This window comes from Chroicocephalus ridibundus, chromosome 6 (assembly GCF_963924245.1).
Source record: "Chroicocephalus ridibundus chromosome 6, bChrRid1.1, whole genome shotgun sequence".
Lineage (NCBI taxonomy): Eukaryota > Metazoa > Chordata > Aves > Charadriiformes > Laridae > Chroicocephalus > Chroicocephalus ridibundus.
In genome coordinates, this window is record NC_086289.1 from 33106590 (window position 1) to 33126551 (window position 19962).

A 19962-nucleotide genomic window follows, 5' to 3' on the forward strand; every position below is an offset into this window, starting at 1 on the left:
ACACTATTATTTCTTTACTAGCCAGAATCTTTGTATGCTCATCTGCAGTCCTCTGGGAATACAGCAACATCTAATTAAAGCAGATGGTCAGTGAAAATCGAAAGGTCAGAATTAAGGTTGTTGACAGAACCTCAGCTTCAAGTGTCCATCTAGATTACCAGCCATGCAAACCAACCCGTGCATGCAAAGCCAAACCGCAGTAATGTTTGTTTAAATTAAAAATGGTCTTTGAACTGACTAGAAATGCACTTGGGAAAAAAGCACATATGGAGGTGTTGTGTTTATTTGCTCTTATTAAAAGTTTCTGAAGTATCCTGTTCTTTCCATAATACTCTTAAAGGCTTTTTCCATTTATTTCTTCCGATTTTTTCCACAAATCTCTCTTTTTTTGTTTTGTTTTGAGAAAAAAAAAGTTCTATCAGTAAATCAGGATAACTTGGACAAAATTCTTCTAACCATGAACCCTAAGTTCAGCACGCAACTTTGCCATACGTTTCCTTTTGTTCCTATGTTTTTGGCTCAAGAGCGTTTGTATTTTTATTACAGGCATATTTCATCCCTTTCCTTTTTTCATAGCAAAATAAAAAGGTACCCAGTATTTAGTTTCATAGTTCTGGAAACTATTTAGCAGAAATGCTGACTCACGAACATTCATTTCCTTTTTTACTTGAAGCAAAGAAATTAAATACTGCAGTCTGCTCTATAGAAAAGCCCCAAATAAACTGGGAGAGAGTGAAACTGCATTACGCTGTAACATCCTAATAAGCTTTCAAGATTCAGCCAAGCCTTTCTACATGCAACTACAATAAGTGCTAGCCATATTCCTTCCTCAATTCGTGTTGTTTAAATATTTCAGCATGCTTGCATCTTTGCAAATAGGTGAAACAGACTAATTAAAGAGGAACAAAGCAGCCTAGGAACTGCTGGGGGGGGGGGCGGGGAGGGGGCAGAGGTTGGAAGGGAGCTAGAGGGGAATCTGCATTCAGAATATGTCTGTTAAATCCACTGTTGCACAGCTCTGCAACTAACTACAATTAAATGAACTACAATTAACTACAGTTAAATGAAAAACGGGATTTTCTTATTTTGATTTTTTTTCTGACAGTGGAATTTTTTTTCAGGTTTGTATTCTTCTCTACATTTCTTGCCTGCTTTTCTGATGAAAATGAAAACATTTCCAACTCCCATCCCTAACCTTGCACAAAATGAAAAGCCAGTAAGGGTTTAAAATAATGTCTTTTTGTTCTCCTACTATTACAGCCAATGACAAGTGAAAAGGCTGAAATATTTTGACGCTTAAATATCACAAGCCTTTCAATAAAAATACTTTTAATTTCCTAAGGGATGACTTTCCTATCAAAGACTTCACTTCTGATGATGTTTTTTCAAAAAGCCCTGATCATCAGCAAACAAATCAAATTGCTCACGTACACCAAAGAAAAGGATCACAACAGTGGTAAGAGATTTTATTGGTAGTCCTGCCGAGGTAAAGAAGGCGACACAAGCACAAAATAAAAAAGGCTTGCCTTTCATAATGGTTTGGAGGTGAATTCATACCCTTCCTTCATGCCTCTCCGATATCAGTAATTATCTGAGGAAGGAACAGGCTGATGTTCTGACACATTACAAAAATAGAAATGTAATACCTAATTTTAAGATAGGTAGTCAGAACATATTAAAGGGTTATGTTCAAAGGAAATAACAGCTCTGGAGTGAGAGAACAATGCTGACACCAAGTGGAAGAAAATGCTGCCGGCGCCATCGTCTATTGCAACCTTGAGACGCCTGAAAATCTCAGACCCACAAGTCTTAGGTTTAGGTGTTGTGGTCATTTTTTTAAACATAGAGGAAGACCACACAGATCCTCTGAAAGCAGTTATCTGTGTCATCCTAATGTGCGCACTAGCTGATTAATTATAATCCTCTTCCTTGTAGTGTAGCTGATAAGCAAAGCAACTGGCTGCCGCTCTGAACACAGCAGGTATTATTCTCCTTCACAAATTGCAGATAAAGCTCTGTAATCTGTAATCTATGTAAATTCTGAGAGCCTGAATATGGTAGGAGCTTTTGAGACACTCTGTTCACAGCAAAACTGAAAATGGGCATTCACGGACTGAAAAGTAACAAAGACAAGTCTCTACTGAGTTGGTTTCTGTATCACTTACTGCTTTCCAAACATATTTTCCAAGCCAGAGAGGGTCTGTATCAGTGACCATTTTTAGAAAGACCTTCCCCTCTCACGCGCTTTCTATCATTATTGAATGACAGACAGTGCTCAGCGTAATCAGCTAGTGTGATTGCATGAGCTCTGTTCTTCTATTATTGATTGCATTAAAGAATCTCAGGATTTCAGTTTGATCGGCTTCCCTCTTCTGTGCTCAAGCTGCTTGTTACAGTAAAGCGCAGCTGACGGTGTGCTTCATGTCACACAGCACAGTGTCTCTTGACAGTATTCTCTCCTAGAGCAGACTTCCACAGGAAAAAAATAAATAAATTAAATTATAAAAATCTACATACATACATCCATACAGTGGATAGTGGCAAAATCCACTAAGTCATAGAAAGGGGTTAAAGTGTGACAGCAGTGTCACAAAGCACTTGTGCAGCAAGTCAAGAGAAACCCACAGTTTTCCTGGAGCAAACATTAAGTCAGCGACATTCCCTACACACCCCACAGCTCACTAAAAATGGAGACCAGGCCCGCTCGTCGTTTCCAAGTTACAGATCTCCAGTACAAAGGCCAGTCTGCTACAGATCACAGACACAACACAGAAATAGCACCTCGCTCTCTCTCTGTCCTATTCCTTCCACTGACAGGCAGAAAGGCTCTGGCACTGAAGACCTAGAAGGAGTAATGAGTACTCCAGCCGCATCCACTTTGGTTGTTTTAAGTCACACTTGCATAGGCTACAGCAGGTTTTATCAAATCCTTATGCCTACAGTTGGTAAAATATTCTGCACTGTTTATCCAGAAGGAAGAAAAAAACAACCAAACAAAACAAAACAGAACAGAAGCTATAAAATCTATTGGCCACAATTTTTGTAGGGATACAGGTCCTACTTGATCCTGAATGTATGGCATTTTTTATCCAGTCTTCTGGTTTGGGCAGTACTCAAATACACAATTAAAACTTAATGTTTAATGAGTCCATGCTTTTGCTAGATTTATAAATGTTAGGGAAAATACTTTTTCCATGAATGGGAAATAATACAAAGTTGTCTTTCTATAATGCAACAGCAATCCCTACAGAAACATTGACAAATATCCTGGCAGTTCATATGGTACACACAGGATTTGCTATGTTTACATCCAAACCCAAGTAAAAGTTATTATTGCTAAGCAAAGAACTCAAATGAAAGAAAATCAAGACCTGTAGAAGTTTAAACTTAGTAAATTGTAAAGAGCCACAAACAGGAATTGGAATTATGTTCCTCTACCCTTGAAAAATTATTTTGACAAGAAAATTTAGTCTAACCTGGAAATTTCAGTATACTAGATCATGAGATAATGCCTGCTTGTTTGTTCATTCCGAATGGTTTCGACTAATTTCACAAGCATTGTCATGGGATTAGCAAAGTATAACATCAGTTAAATTATTACTGTCCTCCAGATTGAAGACAGTCCATTGTGGAGACCGCTATTTATTTTTTATGGCAACTTCAGATGATAGGGAGGCACGACTTTTTTTTTTTTTTTTTTTTTTTTTTACAAAACAGGGTTAACGCTGAAACGTCCATCTGATCCTTGAAAAAGGCTAAAAACCTGAGATTGACAAAAGTCTCCAGACCACAAAAGCCTTCCCAACAAAACCATAGTTTGAGTAGATAAAGTATCCATGAAATATTCAGTTGCATTATTCTGACCAACTCCAAACCACACTGCAATTTCAGAAATTCACTCTGAGGTGTCTGCGGTCAACCTGCAAGTCCAGGAGAGTGTCCAGCTCCACTTCCCCAGCCCTCTGGATCTCTCCAATCCCTTCATAATGGGGTTCCACGATTGTAGCGAGTAGCTACGTGAGATCCAACCAATAGGCAGTCCCTGCAGCCTTACTGAGACATAGTAAAGCATGTGTAAAAGGACAAAGGAAGAAAACAAGGAATGAGACTTGTTTCCTCAGGGTGTAGGCTTTTCTTCTAATTAACCCCATGCTTTGATGGAGAGACATGCAATGGCTTGTACGCACCCACAGGTGTGTACAATAGAAGTCAGGCTTCTATTTGTTTGCAAGACAAAGGTAGCGTGCATAATTCAGGGTGGATTTATCTATGACTTCTCTACAGAAAGGAGATATGAAAAAACACTCTTGGACTAGATGCAAAAAAAAAAAAATCCATAGTAAATTTTTATCTAAAACCCAAGATTCACAAGTGATGAGGGCAGACAGTATGACAAATTGCTATTAGCAAGGTTTGGTCCATAATTTAATTGTACTATAGAAGTTAAGCTAATCTTGTACACCTCAGCACAGCTAGTGATACGTTTCAGGTGAAACACAGTTACCTAGAGAGGCCTCAGGTCACAAACACCACCACAGTGTTGTCTAACCTCTTTTTAAAGAATGATTTAAGCCAAGCAGGAAAATCACTTTAGTACCAGTGCACTTTGCAAGCTCTGACAGAAGGTTATAGGACAACTTTAAGAAATGAAACCCTGGCAGGATTTTACAGCATTCCAACTCCAGCCTAAGAAAATAAATAAGTGTACAACATACAGTAGCCAGGAAAAAGGACAAACTAAAATGAATAGTAGCTTGGATATATCTTTTAAACCACTCTCTTTAGATGGAATAGGTGGCACTGAGTAGTCTACTAGCCAGACAGGGTAATAGTTCTGAACTATTAGACTGGTGCCTCTCAAAAACTTGCAAATTTTTCTTCCAGTCTGTCAGCCTGAATCAGCCTGCAGAGGTAGAGGTAGGTGGGATGACTCTGGCACTTCAAGATACTAAGAGCTCTGCTCAGAAACAATCGATCTTGCCCATCTCAGCCTAACAAAGACACAACTGGAGGTTAAGCTTATGTCAGCTGTATGGCATGTCTGCCAGGTTGGCATGGCTTTAACTTGTTAAAGCTCAAATAATTAGGGTAACATAGAATGTTGAAGGCGGGGGGGGAAGGCATCCCAAAACCAACAACAACAACAACAAAAAAATCACAGGCATTAAATAGTCCAAATGCAAGTATCTGTGTAACTGCTTTAAGTTATTTCATGAGAAAGAGCCAATAAAAGCAAGTTTCATTTCCAGGAAGCAACAAGGGACCTGAGCCAGGTTTGCCATTTCACTTTTTGCTTGCTTTGCTGGAACTAGAACAGGCACTTTTAATATGTTTGGTTTGTAAACCTAACTTTGATGTTTCCAGTTTAGTGGACTTTGAGCAATTGTTATATTATGAAAGATGAAGGGTACCTATCCAACGTGCTGGGTTTCCTGCCAGAAATTACAAAAACAAGATCAGCCACAGAATACTGAATTCCCTTCTCACCCACAGATGAGAATTCTTTCATAAGCTTACCTCAGAGCAGGAGAGTGCCTCATGGCTATGCCTTGTCTGAGGTTTTATTAAAGAACTTGAAAGGATCTTTTTAGCAGAATTCTTTCCCACATCACCACAATCCCAGACAGACTGTGACATTTTGCAGAATTACAGGGAGGGAAGTTGCTTCTAAAACAAAAGCACTGCAGTAGAAAGCCAGGTTTCCTGGCTTCTCTAATACCCTTCCAACTTCCTTTAGCTGCTGATGCTGCTTCTAGTTTTGTACGCAGAAGCAGATACAACAGGACAACTAATATTTTATCGTTCATGCTCGTTTGAGTACAGGTTGCAGGAATTCTCAAAGGTGGTAGTGACATGGGACATCTTCAGAGAGTACGGGCAGCTGGAGGTGTGGGCTCCAACACTGTCTTTATGTGAAACAACCCTAGTTTTAGATTTTGGGCCATGTCCTGTGATATAGCAGGAATATTTCAGAAACATCCTTGTATCAGTGTATGTTTTTCTCCGTACCTACGGCTGTACAGGATTTATTTTAAAAGAGAGGTTCCAAGGAGCAGTACAGTCTCAATATTCAGTTTGGGATACATAAGATGCTCCAAATGCTGAATTTGACTTTGTATTAGAAGTCTGCCGGTTTTCCTTAACACACATGCTTGGAGAAAGAACCCAGGAAATTAAGGACTCGCAAACACAAGCACCATGATCTACAATTACATACAATGCAAATCCCTTATAATCCTTCACCTGATCTGGCACATTGCTATCCATCTAGTCACGAACCGCAAGGATGTGTGGTAACTGCGTGGTGCAGTACTAAACTGTAGGTTTTGCTACAACACTTCCTTCATGTCTTCTTGTAAAAATCAATTTCAAGTTAAGCAGCAATGACACATCACATCACAAACTGAAAACAAGACTTATATTGACCCTGTCCCTAAACCAGCATTTGTCTATCATGTTTCTTCCACCAGGAGACTTTTGCCAAAAAAGGCAAAAGAGGAATCAAAGTACTAACAAAGTTTTAGAAAAGAATATGCCCACGGAGAGACTGAAATATACACAGTGAGCTCTGGAAAGGTGAGAGGGGTTTCACCCTTCTGGTTTTGCTTTCCTGCATCATCACTGTACAGCCAAACACACACAAAATAAGAAGTGCTTCATTAGAGGAAAAATCCAGCAGCTTTGATCTAACAAACCTGGCATCAAGATATTTAAATTGGAACAACTTGGGATTTTATTCTTGACCTTTTACTTTTGCGGGTGCATTTTTTTTTCAAAATCAGAATTTTAAACACTCATGTTTCCCCTCTAGCTTAGGCATATGATGAATATTTACATTGCTGGCAACAAGCTATAGTCGTTAATTACATTATGTATAAGCAAATACGTTTCCATTTGTAGCTTAGAACCTAACGAAGCACTTTTGATTACTTGCTGAACCAATTAACGTAACTTTCTTACCTGAAGGCCATCTGCTTGTCTCTGTGAAACACAAGCGTTCAGGTCAACAAAAAGCATCTCATGATCTTGAAGCAAATACAGCAGGAGGCCATTGTAAAGCCTTTGTTCTTCACAAGCCAAGGGACTGACAGGGATCCTAAGGGAAGCGAAGAGGGATTAAGTTTGGGAGCTCTCAGATCAGGAGCTAGTGATGAGTCACACAGGGAGCCCCCCAGTACCCAAGATAATTCAGCTAAGCAGACAGCTAGAAGACTGGATAAAAGAGAGTGCCAGCCTCATTTCCCAAAGGTGACTGTTGGGACAGGTACCAACTTAATTTGGTGGGTTCACAACGCTGGGAGCCTCACGGTGACGGAGCCCCAGTTTGCTGCAGCAATTCACAACACAATGAATCTTTGAGGCAGCACAACAAAATAGTTAGAACTTGACAGTAACTCAGCGATTAAGTTCATAAAAATCAAGGATGACAAGGACAAAAAAAAGCCTTAGAAGTCTGCCATCACACACTGGCATTGAGGCTGAAGAAAGGCATTTTGTTGTTCTAGCTTAGTTTATGAAGGTGAACTTTCATGGCTAGAATGTCTTATTACCAGAACTGCCTGAAAAAAAAAACACAGGTAAGAAGCTGTTTCAGTGCAAAAAATTATGAGTTCACAGATATCAGGCACATAGAGTGGAACTTCCACACACTCCTGTTAACGGGTTTTGTTTTGGTTTTTTCTGTCTTTTTCTCTCTTTTCTTTTCCCCCTCTTTTTTAAATAAATAGTAGTTGAACTTTTACTATCCACACAAAAAGCCTAAATTGAGATAATTTAATTAAAGTCAGGGGATTCTTTATATGGGATTTTAACCTCATTCCCTGAAGGAACTGTGTATTTCCTCACTCCACCCCCTGCCCCGTGAACTGTTTGGAAGTTTGGAGGACATTTACATAAATGCTGTCACCTTAATCCAGCTTCTCTAGCCATGCTGCACCAACTCAGTTCAACCCAGCACAATATTAACATTTAAACAAGAAATTCATAAACTCTGGAGACTATTGTGGAGACGTACACACACCAGTCTTCTGTTTGCCAAATCAGTACATTCATTATTAATTTGTGATTTTAAAGTACAAATATACGCACTGGGCCCAGTCCAATTAAATACATGCACTGAGCCCAATTGCCCTCATTCACGTTCTCCTTTTGTAAGCTTACTGTTATTTCTGTAAGAACTTGAATTTGGGCTCCTTTTGAAAGATGATGGTTTAAGCACACTTATAGCCAGGTACAACGTAGACAGATTTACAGGATAAACTACTGCGTCATCACATCTTTCTTTAGGGTTGGCTAACATTTCTCCTTCTTAGATTCCTCCTGTTCTCAGAACAGACTCAATTTCTCCACAAAAAGCAAGCCCATGTGTAAAACCCGGTTGACCGAGCAACAGCCTTTCCTACATGCAACAGTCCTAAGAGATTATTCATCGCTTACCCAAACATTAAAACCCTCTACTTACAGGCCATAGAAGCAATCTTTTTAGTCCCTTGCCTTCTTTTTCTCAGCTTCTTTCTTTAACCTAGACATATGTTCTCGAATCCATCTCTGCCAGCTGTTAACTCTTACCAGCAAGGAGCACTCCACAAGATGTCCATTAAGAAGATAAACAGCTCTCACCCTACTTATTGGGTCCCATTTTTTGTGACTAGCGGCCTATATTTTGGGTGCCCCGTTCTCAATTCATTCTCAAACAAATCTAATCAATACTCTGGGATGCGACCCTACAGCTGACTCCAAATATCAATGTCTGCCCATTCACAGATATTCACGGGCAGAAACAGATGGGTATTCCAAATATAGAAAATACATTTTTAGTTTCCTCTGCAGCCACCTTCCACAATGACTTTCAATTAATTTTGGAAAATAATCACTTCCTGCCTCTTCAGATACTTCTGCTGCTAGCAGAAACTGTGTTATCAGGCTGTGTAGGGGAACCATGTTCATACACTGCTGAATCCAGGACATGTTCCTAGGAAGAGCACAGCTACTGAAGTATATTCTGCACTTCACATAAAACCCCTGTAATCAGTTGCAGTACAAATGAAACACAGGAGAACACTCACTACAAATAAGAAACAATTCAAACTTGGTCATCAGGAATCAGCCACTGGTTTCCTTGAGCCTAAACCTTTCAAAGTTGCTTTGCCACAAAAATGCAAGCTAGAAAATCCATGCAGTCCCTTGCCTTGGCTTTTTTCCAGGAGATCTGCCAAGGTTCCCTGCTGGCAGTGGCTTGTATATGAGGCTTGCTGCACATTTACAGAAAGAATGAGTCAAAGTGAGTAGAAGCAAACAACTGGTTGGCTAGTATCCTTGTACACTCATGCAGGAACTACTTACTGAGGTTAGTAGCAGAAATCTCTTTACCAAGATGAGGCATAATGAAGTACCCACAGAAATTTAAGTAACAGCAGTTGAATCTCTAATAAAAGCAGAGCAGCTCATACTTGTTGGGGTTTACAGAGACTACCAGGACATGAAACAGCTCACAAGAAGAATGAATGGCAACAGAAATAAATAGTTCAGAGGATAAGCAGAAAGAAATAAACAGCAGAAACTGACAAAAGAGTGGAGCTTAACAAAGAAAGCGTAGGGAGTAGTAGCCACCTGAATTTTGGCCTACAAGTTGCACTTTTTGTTCCTCTTACTTAGGAGGCAAGGACATGAATGCTGCATCATGCAGATATTAAGACTGAAGTCTCAAAAGATAAGAAACAGATGGCAGGGTCAAAAATCTAAAAGAAAAGCAATCGGAAAGGTGCTAGTGGAGCAACTTAACAGCAGTGAACATAGCTTAACTCAGTCTCACTGGCGAAAAACAGCATGAGGGAGGGAGGCCAGTAGAAGAAATCACAAGGACCTGGTTTGCAAAGGAGACTAAGGATAAAATGAAACATTTTACTCAGTTAACGCTTTTCTGAAATACGCCTTCATTTCTTACCCCCACCTTTGGGTCCTACCACCCTGAACAGGGACAGGAAGCTGTCTAATTACTAATAATGTAACAGAATAATGCCAATATGAGTATTTTAGTTAAATATCCAATACAAGCAGTATCAAAGTAAGGGGGTACAATAAATTAAAAATAGAGAAGAAACAGCTTATTTAACATTCAGTTTTCACACAAACAATTATATTAGTTTCCTAGCATTTAAAATTCGTGATAATAGGAGTTCTCTGTGATCCTGTAACTAGACTTCCAATATAATACCTCTGCTAAGGCTTATATTTTTTTTGTGTTGCAATTACCACAGTTACTAATTATGAAGTATGTGCCGTTTCGGCTTGCAAGGTTTAATGAGCAGCAAGTTTTATATTCCAATTTTGTGTCCTGATGGCCCGTATGTGTTCTGTGTTCCAACTACTGAATATTCCAACTCAAGTTATTTCAATGAAACTATAAGCACGACAGGTCTCCACAAATAAAAGTGTCAACAGATTGAGACAGGTGATAATCATGGGCAGAGTTTACACTTGAATATAAATAGATCAAAAATGTAAAGTAAAAAGGCTTATAAACAACCTAGTTTACTTGTTTAATGTCAAAGAAGGAAGAAGTAATTGCACAAAACCGCAGATTGCCAGAATAGATGCAGATTTTAACACCTGCAATGAATTAGTGCTGTAAGTGGAGCTGACATTACATCCAAAGGTTATTTCTAACAATTGCATGGGGTAGGCATTTCTGCAGATTAGATCTAGAGTTGTTTTTTTCCATAACCTTCACGTTCTGACTGAACAACTGTAGCAAATACTACCCAACATGTCTCACTTTCCAGTGAATCTACACTCTGGCTGCCAAATGTTTCATAATGTGGCGGCTAATTGCACTAATTCTTGCTCTGAAAGAGGTAAAGGATATTTATGACTTTATTCCCTGTGTCAGTAGATACAGTTTGCCACATTAGACTACCTTGAATTTTGCTGCTGTACAGGACAATACAAATGGTTTATTCTGAATCATTTGAGGCCTCAGATCACTCAGCAGGAAGTGGTATGGCAATGTCACTGAGAGAAAGTCCCAGTTGCAAGGCTCTCCTCCCCACCCAACTACCAAAAAGGTGATGTTTCATAATCCTAGGAGGTAACTCTCCAAGGATAGCACTAATTAAACACTTTACAAAACATAAGCTCCAGACTGGCTGGTTTCTCCCCCAGAACTGGCGAGATCAGAATGACTGTAAGAAGCTGGAGTGAATGTTCATAGGGCAGATATACTTCTAATTATGGTAGCTGTGTTGTCTTCACAAGTCACTCTGGTAGGGAAACCTGATACTGATCGTTTTCAAGGGTTCTCAGGCAGGTCATTGCCACAAGCATTTAGTTTAGCACTAAGTGTACTTTAAAAACCAGACGGGGGGCATGTTCAAAAGTAGCTGGACCATCTCCAAAGACACAGCGGGTTGCTTAAAAACTGAAACAGCTCATCAATCAATAAGGGAGCCTCCTGGATTCTTATGTGTTGATACAGAAATCAGTGGGTGCACATTCAGAGCCAAATCCTCTGGAGATTAAGGAATAAAATAAACGGAGATAAAGGAATAAAATAAAGTATTCTTGCATGGGTGTGCATGCACAGAAGCCCCATGTGATAGCAAAGGGGGCCTGATGGCAGGAGAGCGAGGGTCACTGCAGTCCTCATTGATTTAGTGTGGGGGTCAAGGGATAGATTTTTGCTGAAGGACTTTTGGCATCAGCCGTTTACCTGTTTAGAAGTATCGCCACACAACTAATCCAGACACTGGGAAGTAAGCCTCATCTGCCTACACTCATTTACTAATTTTAGCATGCAGATATTAAGGAACTTGGGGTTTGGTCATAGAACTGCTTTGTTCTATCACTGAATATCCTCCATTGTCAAGCCTGTTCTCACAGGAGCAAACGGCATAACTCCTACCACACCACATGTCATTGGATTCTTGTCCCTAGCTGTACTCTCGCTAAAGTAAGGATCCTTTTACTTATACCACCTGCAAAGGTTAAACTCTGGTACATCTGGTGATAAGCCCACAGGGCAGGTAAACAGACATAAACATGGAAACCTATGGAAACAGCAGCAAGGTTTAAGAGAGCAGTTCTCCAAAACAAACCCTGTGATTGATTTCTTATATGCTTGGTACCAATTTTTATGACTGTATCTTTTTAATAACTTGCTTGTCATCCCATACAAAAGAAGTGAAAAACCATCAAGGTTTCTTTTACTGCATAGAAAATACTAATTGTTAACATGTACATTTTTGCAAAGTGGCATTAAGCTGAAATGGCTATGATCCACTAAAACAAAGGTTTACAAATTATAAGACAGGTATAAGCATTTTAACATCCTCTAGTGTCAACATGAAGGATAGGATACAGAACCAAATTGTTCCAGCTTCACTGGAAAATCTTCCATTATCATATCACTCTAGGCTGTTCCTTCACCACCCTGACTTGCATGACGTATGCCCTTCCACCTTTCTTTTTTACCATCCATTTAAGCGCCCACTCACCATCATCCCAAACATACCTTCTCTAGCTTCAGCCAAGCACTCACTGCTCGTGAGCTCAGCTGGTCTCTGGATGTCAACTTCCATTTTAGTGACAAGGGCAGAACAAGTTACTGCTCTTTCTTAATAGAGGAGATATATCAAATACTATTACAAGATCAAAGTCAGCCTTAGCTTTTAAAAAATCAAGGCTATAAACTAAGTAGCCTCCACAGCCAGCACTCAGTTTGGCTAAGAAAAGAGGAGTAGTTCTCATTAAACAGCTCTCCATCCCTCATGTCTCTTCTTTTCAGATGGTTTCTTACTTAAGGCTGGCCCTCTACAGTCAGCGCCTAACAGGATGAAGGTGGTCAGCCAGCTCAGAATCAGTCACGTCTGCCCATAATATACTATATAAGCATTTAACTTTCAAAATGCTGCACTTACTATTAGACGTACAGTTATGACAGAAAGCCTCGTTGTAAAGTGTGATCTAGTGGTACTATCTAAGGTAACTAAATAGAGAGCACTCACTTGAAAAGAACAGGTCCAAACACAATGGCTAGGTTTTCCAGAGTCATGAAATTCACTGCACTGTACGTTGCCACCTTTAACAGGAAAGCAGACAGGAACTGAAGAAGGTTTTGATGGGCTTTGGGCAGGCAGCTGAGCAACTGTCTGAAGTTCTCTATGCATTCTGTTGTGTGGACTTTGTGCTCTGTGCGGGAGGGGGAAGAAAAGTTATTACATAGGTATTCCTAATAATAATACAATTCCATCACAGGCATTATTATAGATCTGAAAAAGATGGAAGGCTTTAAAATATATTAGAGCAAAGTGAAGAATAAATATGTCCTAAACAAAGAATTTATATGCTAAATCTTGACAACAATTTTCACATATTAATATTAAACTAGCATGGATTTTCCAGATACTGAGTTTTATATGCACTGTTTCTGCTGTTCTTCCTGTTATAACAGAATCCTCTAGAACTTGCTGCTTTTTTTAATGGAATTGCAGGCAGTAGTCGTGTACCTGAATCCTTAAAGCTGCCTTTATAGGTGATACAGGATTGTCAGCCTTGACTCTCCCCAGAGATTTTACACATGCTGTGAGTCTCATTAAGAGGAATAAGAAATTGTACCCTTTCAGCCCCACATCATCTTCATTTCCTGACTAATTGGTAGTTCTCGGTCTCAAAACATTTTTGCTCTATAAATATGCAACTGTAGTTACACAAGAGATGCTTAAAAATCTAAATTGGGGATACTTAGCATTTTCTTGGTTCTCATTCTTCAAAGAGTTACAAGGCAGTAAATGGGTTCACAAACCACTCTATTTGATCAGCAGTTCAAAATTAGTATGATAAAGTCTCCCGGTTATTAGAACTGAGATGACAGTACTGCTCAATAACTGGCAGCTGATGCACAGATTTGCCATAGATCACCAGGACACATCTGCGTAGCTTTGACATTGTGAATAGCAAATCATGCCCTAAAGGGCAATTTTAGCCCTAAAATATATATTTCATAAAGGCCAAGACCCATGGTGCTCAACCTATTAATGAGAAATATGGAAAACAGGATGGAGAGGGGGGAAAAAAAATACAAAAGGAAAAAAAAAAACAACCCCAAAACGGACAGTAAGACTGTTCCGTGTAGTCAAAACAAGGGGCTTGCAAAAACCTGTAGATCTTTCAGCATAGATTTTCATAGTTCATGAAAATTATTCCTTTCTCTTTCTTCCTCTCCTTTTTTTTTTTGTTAAATATGTACTTAACTTGGCACTTAGTAGATGAAGTTTGAACAAAAGCAACAAGCAATCTAACCCACGAAATCCACTTATTTGTATGCAAACACCTGAAGCAGTTATCACTCAAAATCACTGGGCAGAAGCATCTGAATTCATTAGCTCAGCCATTATAGCCGTGAATAGGGAACTAAGCAGTGTATTGCTGTAGGTACTCAACTTGGCTTTGCATGTTGAATGCTTCATGCAGCTCCACACACTGCTGTGCAAGAAGACTGTAAGAAAACAAGTAAAAAGTACTAAATAGGAACAGGGATGTTCAAAAAGGCTCCTGTACAAGAGAAGGTTAAATTTCCACTTGGAAGAGAGAAGTGAGGCAGTGGCTATATAAAGACACAAGCAGCATTATGACGGCAATTAGATGAAAAATAAAAATATTATCACAATAACAAGTAAGGTATCCAATTTAAAAGAAAAAAAAAGCATGCAGAATGGGTACTTTGTCAAAGAATACAGGATTGGATAGCAGAACGCCTTCCCACAGGATGTTGGGGAGCCAAAAATGCTTAATGAATTCAAAAGACTGGCCCATCAAAAACAATTAAACATCAGTCTTAGGTTAAGGAAACTTAAATCCTTGTTTATAGGAAGGTGCAATGAACACGTTATCTGTCAGTGTCAGAGAAAGAACAGAAGCTTGGAAGGTGCCCATTCTGTACCTTGGAAAGTTTTTAGCAAGCCAGAACAGATGTTGTCTGGAAAAACAGCCACTGGCAGTTCTTTCAGGAAGAGTTTCAGGAGACTAGCCACAGAATCAACATCTCCATCATTAATAAGGTCTACTTTTTCTCCTTGATTGTACTTCTGCTTCAATTCCTTGATTTTAGTTACTGAGCCGCTGATTCGAAATATACCAACACGCTCCAGACCTGTTTAAGAAGAAATACAAAACAGTAAGCAACAGTTGCATTACCATACCTGTGTGATGAGAACTGGATCTCAAAAAGCCAGAGCTCCTCTTAGAAAGCATAATAATCATAAAAATAGACTTTTCAGCAGTTATAGCTGAAAAGTACCACTTAAAGAACAACAGTTTTCGGAGACTGAACATGAGCTTTCAGAAAAAACGTGAACTTACCAAACATTTCTAGGTACTCCACCATCTGTGTCACAAGAAAAGGAACTCCACATTCCGTTGCGTCCTGTATGAGGGTTTCCAGAGGAACACCAAATGTGCTTCTTTCTCTGCTGCACTGTAGATCTGGTGAGACTTTATTTGTTGTGTGCCTGACTTGAACAGATGATAATGATTTCTGAGGAATAAAAACAGGCAAGTGATAAGCAGAAACCAGTTTTTATTATCTTAAGTTACAAGGGTCTACATTTTAGGTAAAATTATTGTCCTCATTGTAGCATCTTAGTACAGATTTTACTTATACTGCATGTTCTTAAAAGACTAATATAATTCTTCTTCTCTACAGCTGAGACAGGACCTGCCATGGGGTAAATCCTAACAGAAGCCATTCACACCTACATTCAGAGAAAATGGAGGTCCAGGTCAGGGCGAATGCCCTGTTTAGGGCAAGAAGGGGTTGCTAAACCCCTTCCTCAAGAAGGGCCCCTGCAGTCAAGGAAAAGGCTGACTAAGTGCTAGCGCACAGCCCTCCAACCCCGTGAAATTTGTGAATTTCTACCCAATTCACAAAGACAAGAAATGCAAGATTCATGGAGGAGCCAGAAGAGGAACTTAAGCAGCAGCCACAGCACTGGTAAAGGGTTCCCGTCCATTCGCCTATTTATTCTGAATTTCTTACCCCAATAACCAATGCAAAGACATACGTGAGACATCATGAACGCCCTCGGGAGGTACTTTTTCATCTCGCTAGGATGGGGAGGCTGCCCAGTGTGTGTGGGCTGAAAAGCCGGTGAGATAGTGCAGGGGTGCCTGGGCCCAGGGCAAGGCCCAGGCTGAGGGGCCCGCGTGAGGAGAGGCAGGGGCTGCCCCGGGCCGGGCGGGGATGGCTCCAGAAGGTTCCGTGACTGGGCCCCACTGAGCCCCTCAGTCCCTCGGAGGGATGTATTTAAGGAAGGGGGAAATGCCGCCTGGCCATGAGGAGCCTTTACTCCCTCATCCTCTTTCCCTCCTCTGCTTTGCCTTACAAACAGATGACATTACCCACTGTGCCACATTTTATCCTCATTTTCCTCCCAGGCAAGCTGTGCTCGCAGTCACAGAGAGGACCCATTTCCACCACGCAATGAGAACAGAAGTCCAAACCGGGAACGCCCGGATTTACCAGTTCTGCATTCAGGAATGTTTAAACAGTCCCCGCATTTCTTTTCAGAGGGGAATTCTAATTTTTTGTAGCATCATCCCAACACATTCCAAAACTAGCCTCTTCTTAAATGTTTTTATCACAATGTTTTCAGAGGGGAAAAAGGAAAGACTTCCCTACAGATCTGTAGCAGAACCGCTACAGAAAAGCTGTTTTTCAGCTCCTAAGGTGCACGCCTCCAGTAGAGCCACAAGCCGGAGCTCGGGGATGCCGCGTCCAGCCCCACTGCCATGGCGGGGGGGAAACACAGACACCCCTGAAACACTGGGACACCACTTTGCTCTCACGGCACATAAGCAAGCTTAGAACGTGGTGTTAATGCTAAACTCCCTATTACCCAATAGAACCAATATCAGAGTGTACCAAACGTATTTTACAACATTTTTATATACAAGCTGCGAGGTGTTAAAAAAAAAAAAAGCCTCTAAAGTATCTATGATATATCACTTTAAATACCTCCTTCTTTCCCTCCTCAGATGCAGCAGTTGGGTTAGGGGAAGAAGCGCAGCCTTCTCGGGCAGAAGAAAAGATGTAAGGAAGGACTCAAGAAGCCAGATTTAAGTTCACTTACACAAAGTGAAAGGGAGGTGCTTGCTCCCATATTAGACCGCAGGAGTGCCAGTATTTCAGCTGCGCTGCTCAGAAGACACCATTGCCTTTCTTCCCCTCACAAATCCATGCAGTCCGGCCAAAGCTAACTGCAGCCATTCGGCTGTTCCTCTGTAATTAACTCATCGTGGCATAATTGCTAGGCATCATCTTAATCAGTAGTTTCACTCCAGATTTTGTCAAAGGTAGAAATTAACTGCTAGTAGACATGGACTGCTTGTAGCCAAGGCTTGCTGCTGGAGGCACATTGTACGAGCTGACGGACGTGTTACCATCAGGAGATGTTTCCATGGCACCTAACACACACAACGGCATGGCTTCCTGAAGCACACTGATCGTGTGCTTGATATTTGCTTTTGAGTGGTGTTTTTTAATGCCAGTTTGCAGATATTCACGCTACCTGCTGTCTATTCTGCCTGCTAGCAGTAGTGAGTAAAATATTTTGAGATGGCTGACAGTATATACATATTATAGATACTCATTTATATAACACCTGCACAATCATTTGATAAGCACACAAACAAAGTTCCATCCAGCCTTTGAAATATGGAAGATGTAGATGCTGTTAAGCCCAACATCTTCTATTGTAATGCTTTCACATACAAAGCCTCTCCTAAGAAATAAGTCTCAATGAAGCAAGTGCTGTTGCAGTTAAATCTAATTGGGGGAGATTCTTAATACAAATCTGGTAGGTACATACAAAACAAAACCAAAACACACATAGCAAAAAAGAAAATACAGGTGCTGAGTCAGACACCCCCTTGGTGGAATCCTAGAAAAACAGGAGTTACTCTTCCGAGGCGCTGGACTGCTGGTTCAGCACAGACAGCAAAGGCAAATCCCCCTTCTTTAGGAGAGGAAACACCACATAAAAAATAGTGCAGATTTTTAGCCCACTTACCTCTCCACAACATCCCACGACAAGGTCTGCAAATGCTATGGTTTAAGGCTTTCTTGCCCTACAATTTGAGGATTTCCTGCACACCTGGCACGAGAAGAGACCTCACATTTGGGCATGCCAACCCCCACCACACAGGTGCAGCCAGGCATGGCCAAATCACTAGAGAGTAGGGTTCATGCCCAGACAAAAATTCCTCACTGCCACCTCTGCTTGCTCCAGGTCTTGCCTTTCCAACCCTCAGGAAATTATTAATTTACCTTGCTGTGCAGCAGAAGATGCCGGCTGACAAAGCTGGTCCAGCAGGCATTTAATCCCTTTCTCCATGGCGCATGGGCCATTCCTGCAGCACGGCTGGCTCTCCCCAAGCCCATTTTAGCTGGTGACATGCAAAGCTCAGCCCTCTCCTCAACACCACCACTCCCAGAGCCCCCTCAGCTGTTCTGCCCATGGGCTGAACTGGAGGCAGATGCCACCATGCTCAACAGCCCAGCCTCCCCAAAAGTAGCAAAAGAGAGGACTCCACCACCCCATGGCTACCTGCTGGCGCCTGCCCAGCAGCCCTCCCCGCCCCCCAGGCAGGGGCAGCTGGCCTTGTCACAACAGATATGTTCCACCTGGTCCCATCACCACAGCTGTGGCTGATTGAGTGATCCTGTGCCCGTCCAACCCCTCCACCACTGCCACATTAACCACTTCACAGCTAAGCCTGTTCAAAGCTGTTGGTCCCACAGGCAGTGCCAAGGATGATGGTGCTGTCCCCAAAACCGCTCCATATAAAAGCGACCGCTAAAAAAGAGAAGAAAATATGTTCATCCTCCCATACCCCACGGGGTGACTGCCCTTCTCTGTCACAGCAGTATGGCATCCAGCGCTCACATCTGAGAGGATACAGGGGCCATTTTGGTGTGTAGCATCCCCTCCCTGCTGCATTCAAATCCTCTGCCCCACTACTGCCCTCCAGCCACCAGAAACAGCGCTTTCCCTCCCTCCATGCCCTGATATACTTTATGGCTGTGTTTGCAAGGCAGCAGGGGCAGGAGCAGCTCTCCCCCACCTTCGCTAGGTCCCTTTGGGACAGACAAAAGCACAAGGTGCTCCAGCTAATGGTGCTCTTGGGACAGCAGCAATTTGCTCGCTGCAGAGAAACATCTCGCAAAAGGCCTGTGCAAAAAAAACCCAACAACTTAAAAATTCATAAACTCTCTTTGCTCCCCACCCCACAGCAAATTTTCACCCTCCGTTTTATTAGATGTCATAGGAACCCTTCTGACTTGCCACTCCCCCCTGCTTCAGGGGTAAACTCTAGGCAAATACCTTTTAAAGCAACAAATTCCTGGCTTGAGCAGCAAGCACAATTTTTTTTTCTATTGGATCATCACAGGGCAAACAAGGCAGCAGCAGCTCCAATCAGCTGCTTGGTCTCTACTGCTCCTCTAACTGCAGTTATTGACGAATTTGTTTACAAGACCTACCTGTTGGGTCCAAAAGTGAAATTCAGTGAGGCTTATAGAAAATGAAGACATTTCAGTTTCCCAGAAAGCCTGCAGCAGCTAGAGGGCACACGAGACTTGCCAGAGTGGTGGTCCTGCAAACCTCACTTCAGAGACAGCACCGAGACCAAGGCCCTGGACAGGATTTTCCTTTTGTACGAAGTAACACAGTTCAGAGGGATGATTTCTCCTGGCATTGCTGTTGTACAAAGAGCAGAAGGCTGCAGGCAGCACAAATTAAACATATAACTGCTCATACTGTGTAGCCCTTTCTTCACAGCCTCTGGATCAAAGTCAGCCCCTGCAGGACTTCAGCTATATGAATAGGATGTGTGGTGCTTTGAGCAGCCACCCTGACTTCAAGGGCCGCATCTAAATTAAAACCAAAACTGTTGGCCTCCCAACACCCT

General features: G+C 41.4%; 1 protein-coding gene across 1 annotated transcript; it reads right to left on the reverse strand.

Moving 5' to 3' along the window:
• Positions 1-2405: 2405 nt before the first annotated feature.
• On the reverse strand, positions 2406-18386 carry LOC134517208 (protein FAM13A-like). The gene is made up of 7 exons (XM_063338480.1): positions 18320-18386; positions 16397-16518; positions 15355-15529; positions 14936-15145; positions 13002-13185; positions 6961-7096; positions 2406-2469 (listed from the first exon to the last, which is right to left on the reverse strand). The coding sequence occupies exons 1-7, from the start codon at positions 18384-18386 to the stop codon at positions 2425-2427; spliced, it is 939 nt and encodes a 312-aa protein (XP_063194550.1). The 3' UTR covers positions 2406-2424.
• Between the last annotated feature and the right edge of the window lie 1576 nt (positions 18387-19962).

Excerpts from the sequence above, each read along its gene's own strand:
- LOC134517208 (XM_063338480.1), bottom strand. The coding sequence starts at position 18,386 with ATGGAGAAAGGGATTAAATGCCTGCTGGACCAGCTTTGTCAGCCGGCA. Across the intron at positions 15,146-15,354 it reads GGAGTACCTAGAAATGTTTG|GTCTGGAGCGTGTTGGTATA; the intron begins GTAAGTTCACGT and ends CTTCTTAAACAG. Across the intron at positions 7,097-13,001 it reads TTTGGACCTGTTCTTTTCAA|GATCCCTGTCAGTCCCTTGG; the intron begins GTGAGTGCTCTC and ends CGCTTCCCTTAG.